The sequence below is a fragment of the Phalaenopsis equestris genome, unplaced genomic scaffold (genome assembly GCF_001263595.1).
Source record: "Phalaenopsis equestris unplaced genomic scaffold, ASM126359v1 Scaffold000164, whole genome shotgun sequence".
Classification (NCBI taxonomy): Eukaryota; Viridiplantae; Streptophyta; class Magnoliopsida; order Asparagales; family Orchidaceae; genus Phalaenopsis; species Phalaenopsis equestris.
The window spans coordinates 87,847-93,664 of NW_018164606.1; the positions used below are offsets into that span (position 1 = coordinate 87,847).

Consider the following 5,818-nt stretch of genomic DNA (forward strand, 5'->3'; position numbering starts at 1 on the left):
CCAATCAGTTTAATTGTTAGTTTGTTGAATTCAAATTTTTCGATAATTTTTAATCTGAGCTTGGTTGTTCCATGTTAAAGAAAATGCTCTAAAATTCTTGTTAATTGCCTCCAGATTCATGTTAAATAACAATTAATTGATGACCTCACATACATACAAGATTCTTTTTATACATGTCACTTTATCTATGCAATTATGTATGCATGAAAAAATTACTTAACTTTTAAAATAAAAAAAGTGATTTTTTTTAAGGTAGTATAAAGATATAAGTAATATAAAAATGTAAAAAATAAAAAATAGTTCTTTGACATGGACATGCTTGCACTAGTAATGGAAAATGGAAATAAAATAAAGAAACCAAAATTAGCGAGCTAAACATATTTAAGAGCCGTAAGCATTCACCTCCCAGCCACACCAGTCAGGCCTTACCTTCATCCCCCACAAAACGCCAAGATGACCACCTTCACACTCAGCTCATTTCAACCATTTCTCTTACTCCTCACCGTCTCCTCCACCCTGGCCATCGCATCCGATTTCATCTTCCTCAACTGCGGCTCCTCAGAGTCTTCCACAACCTCAGACGGCCGCAACTGGACAGGCGACTCCACTTCAACTGTCACCATTACGCCAAACACGTTACAACTCCATGTTCAAACCCTAGACTCGTCGGTTCCGAACCTTCCCTACGCAACCGCGCGAGTCTCCTCCTCCCCTTTCACCTTCTCCTTCCTCCTTCCCCCCGGCCGCAAGCTCATCCGCCTCCATTTCTACGCCGCCGACTACGGAAACTACTCAGCCGCCGATGCTCTGTTCTCCGTCAACTCCGGCCGTCACACTCTCCTTAAAAACTTCAGCGTCTTACAAACCTCTCAATCCCTCGTCATCTCCTACATCGTCCGCGAATATTCCATAAACTCCTCATCCCCACTGATCAACCTCACCTTCACCCCCTCCTCATCCCTGCCGTCCTCCTACGCCTTCATCAATGGCATCGAACTCGTCTCCTCGCCGGATATCTTCAGCGGAAGCATGCCTTTAATCACCAACACTCACAGGACGCAGCCGTACAAAGTCGAGCCCGTTTGGGCTCTGCAGACGATGTACCGGCTCAACGTCGGCGGAAATTTCATCGGGCCCATGGAGGATTCCGGCTTGTTTCGATCTTGGGAAGACGATTCGATCTACATCTACGGAGCCGGATTTGGCGTAACCTACGCTGCCGACAGCAACGTTTCCATTCGGTATCCTTCAAAGATTCCTGAATTCATAGCTCCGTTAGAGGTTTACGCCACCGCACGATCAATGGGTCCTGACCCAGAAATCAATTTGAACTACAATCTCACTTGGATCCTACCTGTAGACCCCGGTTACTACTATTTGCTCAGATTTCATTTCTGCGAGATCCAGTACCCAATCACTCTTGAAAACCAGAGGGTGTTCGATATATTCATATATAACCATACGGCCATTGAAGACTTCGATGTTATTTTAGAATCCGGCGGCATTGGTGTTCCTACCTACAGAGATTTTGTCGTAGCGATTCCGAAAGAAGCAGAATCTCCCGCCATGGTTGATCTCTGGGTAGCTCTACACCCAGAAAGAAACACCCAACCAGAGTATTATGATGCCATCTTGAATGGTCTTGAGGTCTTCAAATTGGAAGCATATGGGGACACTCTCGCCGGGGCTAATCCTGTGGTATCAAGAATACCAACTGGCGATCAAAATACCAACCCAATCACAATAATAATCAATTCAAAAAATGTTAAAATTCGATCGCTTGTTGGATCAGCTGTCGGTGTAGGTGGCCTTGTTGTGGCTCTTGCTATATTCACCTTAGTCTACTTTCTCCACTCCAAAGGGAAAGAATCTCTTTCATTAAATCCTCGCCTTGCAGATCAATGGAAGGTGACAAGCTCTACCGGCTGCCGGCAGTTCTCGTTCGCGGACCTTGAACTAGCCACCGACAGCTTCGACGAGGCACGGATCATTGGTGTCGGCGGGTTCGGAAAGGTCTATCGTGGAACCATCGACGGCGGGGCAAAAACCATTGCCATCAAGCGTGGGGATTCGATTTCCGGCCAAGGGATCGAGGAGTTTCGCAATGAGAATGAGATGCTCTCCAAGCTTCGGCACCACCACCTCGTCTCTCTGCTCGGTTACTGCCATGACAGCGCAGAATTGATCCTGGTATATGACTACATGGCGTTGGGGAATTTAGGCGAACACATCTACGGCAAGAAGAAGATTCCGCCGATTCCGTGGGAGCGAAGGTTGGAAATCTGCATCGCAGCGGCGAAGGGGATTCACTATCTCCACACCGGCGTGAAGCCGGCGATCATCCACCGGGATGTGAAGACGTCTAACATCCTTCTGGATGAGGGCTGGGTAGCCAAAATTTCCGACTTTGGGCTGAGCAAGTCGGGGCCGGAGGAGGTCGGGCAGTCCCATGTGAGCTCGGCGGTGAGGGGGACAATGGGATATCTCGATCCGGAGTACATTATGCTAATGCAGCTGACAGAGAAATCAGACGTTTACGCATTTGGAGTGGTGATGCTGGAGGTGATCTTGGGTCGGCCGGCGCTGGATCCGGCGAACGCGGAGGAGGAGAATTTGGTGGATTGGATGCGGCAGTGCTGGCGGGAAGGAGATGTGGAGAGCGTATTGGATCCTTGCTTGAGAGGTAGTGTGGGAGAGAGTTGTTTGAAGATGTTTATGAGGACGGCCGAGAGCTGTGTGGCGAATAGGAGGGACGAGCGGCCGGCCATGGGCAATGTGCTGAGAGATCTGGAGCTGGCTCTGAGTTTGCAGATGCAGGAATTCGCAGAGGAATCCATTAATGAAGAAAGCCAACAGTTGGTCGGATAAATGTAGAAGATTTGTGTCGTGTATAAATCATAGGGGCAGGTAAAGATCTTGATTTTGAGATTGAAAGATAGGACAAAAGTTCTGATTTTTATAGTTAATGGGGAGAGAAGCTGGCAATAAACATTTGGGGAAACTGTTTATGCATCTCTAGTACTCCATGGAGGGAAATTGTCGGATGCTAGATAAAACAAGCCAATCAGAATATGACGAAATGGACAACTAAAATCAAGGAAAGGCCAGCTACTATCAACCAAAGAGGTAATTAAATAAAAATCACATAATAGTTTTTTTTTTCTTTTTTTTTTAGAAAATCTGACGGTCAGGTTCAGCAAAGAAAATAGTAAGTTAAACACTAGAATAAGAATACAACTAACCAAAAAAAAAATGAATTAACTCTAGATTAGGCTTGCTGGTATCATAAGTTGTTGATATTCAGCTTAAGTTCGGGCTAAATTTTTATGATTATATTCATATTTGACATGATTAAATTTTTAATTTTCATATTTGATTTGTAATTTATTTGTTTATATTAATTAAACAAATATTTAAGTGATTTAACAAATAAGTTAAAAATTTGAATGAGCACTTAAATTTTTATATAAAATTATTAAAATTATATTTTATAAATCTAAGAAAGTAATTAATAACATAAATTGTAGATAAGCTGTGCGGCGAATTAGTATATTAAAAATTTTAAAATTCAATGTATTAAAAAAGTATTTTAGATTATTTATAATTTGGAAAGTCTTATTAAATTAAAGTGCATAAATCATAAGATACACAAGAATTTTTCATATGTGGTTCGACCAAACCCCAAGAACCAGCTTACTGCATCCTTCGTCGAACTCTCAAACTATCATCCCACTATCAAATCAACAAAGCTCCTTCACACTGAGTATAAGTGAAAAATCCTTGCAAATCAAAATCATACATTTAAAACTTTTAAATTTAGTTTGTTAAAAGAAGTATTTGAAATGTTTTTATATTCAACAAAGTTTTATTAAACTAAAAATGAATAAACTTTAAAACACAAGAAAAATTTTTTACGTGGTTCGGTCAAACCCCAAAAACTAGCCTACTCCACCCTTACCCAAACTCTCAGACTATGGTCCCACTACCAAATCAATAAATCTCCTTCACACCGAGTATAAGTGGAGAAACACTTACAAAATCAAAATCACACATTTAAAATTTTAAAATTCAATATGTTAAAAAAAAATTTTGAATGATTTATAATTTGAGAAAATTTTGTTAAATTAAAGTGCATAAAACATAAAACATAAAAGAAAATTTATCACGTTGTTCGACCAAACCCCAAAAACCAGCCTACTCCATCCTTAGCCAAACTCCCACACTTTCCTACTACCAATATAATAATTCTCTTTTACACAACACAAGAGTGTAAGTGGAGAACACCTTACAAATCAAAATCACACATTCAAAATACAAAATCTTTCATAATACAATTTTAAACTAAAAATAAAAAAAAAATACTTTTTAGATTTCGCTAACACTTAGTAGAAATTTGTTGCAAATGAAAACATAAAGAAAAACTCCAATCAATCTTACAACCCCTCGATCACTGCACAAATACTTTGTTATTTGTGAAGAAACTCATGTATGTTTTTCAAACTCGAAAATGTTTCAATACTCTTTTGAAATTTTCTCTCTTGATGAATGATTAAAAACATGAATTTTGCTCTAAGTTTTTTGCGTTATTATCTTTCCCTTACAAAAGTACTTTTATTTTTAGATATACCAATTTTATTGTACAATTGAAAATAATAATATTATTATTATTCATGTATGAAAACCTTAAAAAAAACATTCAACAATTCAAATTTATTAGATTAAATTTTACAGTAAATTTGCTTTAAAAAATGACACAAAATTTGACCTAATTTATATTTAAGGGTAATGTGCAAAATTGAAATGTTATGAAATTTAGAAAATGGTTTAGACACTAGGGGTTTTACGCAAGTGTAAGTATCGTTTCAAGTAATATAAAATTTTCTTTAAAGACCCCAACATTGATCCCACAGAGAAGTGAGGTAAGAATTCCCTTAGGCTAGTTCAAATCTACTACTATCAGGTCTTAGTTTGGAATTTTCCAAAACTTTAGTTTTCCTGAATTACTAATTTTACGCTAAAATTATAATTAACGAAATTAAGTAAAAACCAACTCTATGGAGACTTATTATATTTTGGAAAGATATTAAATAATTAAAATCCCTTTCCCCTTGCGATGAGATTATAATTAATGTATGAATAGAATGTTTAAAAATCAAATCTGGTATTGTCACAAATAAGAGCAATCATATTCTTTATCCTCTTTACAAGCGACAAAGAACATTGCTTAATCCAGAGTTTTCTCGCTAAATCTGTGGTTAGGCTTGGAAGACATCAGCTCTCATCTTAGAGTTCTCACGTTCCCCCCGCCTGAGGGCTAATATCTCGCTTTAGTTTTCAAACATCTAAACCAAATTGGTGATTTTAGTCTGCCACCCTAAAATCGTCAATTTTGCGCCATCAAAATATATTTCTCAATTTATTTGCACTCATCCCCATGAACTACATTCTTATCCATAAACACAAATGTGGTTCCACTTTGTTGAGAATTACATCGCCCTTTCGGATTTTAATGCAATTACAACAAATTTTAATACCACAACAAACCTAAATTGCAATGTAAATGAAGTTCAAGTGAATACCATCACAAATTTTAAAATAAAATAAATCTTCAAACATTTTTAATCCTACAAATAATTAATTCTCATCACAAGGAGAAAGCGTAAGGAAAAACTACTCACTAAGATGAAGAAAACACATGGATTCTTCATTGCAAATGACATTGAAAAACACACAACTTTATTGCAGTAATTCAAAGCAAATACAAAAAGAGTCCAAGAGTTATCTTTACAAAAGATTCAAGCCCTCCTTGCAAAGCAAA

General features: G+C 38.2%; 1 protein-coding gene across 1 annotated transcript; it reads left to right on the forward strand.

The window, feature by feature from the left end:
• Nucleotides 1–397: 397 nt before the first annotated feature.
• On the forward strand, nucleotides 398–3,221 carry LOC110022030 (receptor-like protein kinase FERONIA). Its single transcript, XM_020720803.1, has one exon. The coding sequence runs from the start codon at nucleotides 454–456 to the stop codon at nucleotides 2,866–2,868; it is 2,415 nt and encodes an 804-aa protein (XP_020576462.1). The 5' UTR covers nucleotides 398–453; the 3' UTR covers nucleotides 2,869–3,221.
• Nucleotides 3,222–5,818: the final 2,597 nt, after the last annotated feature.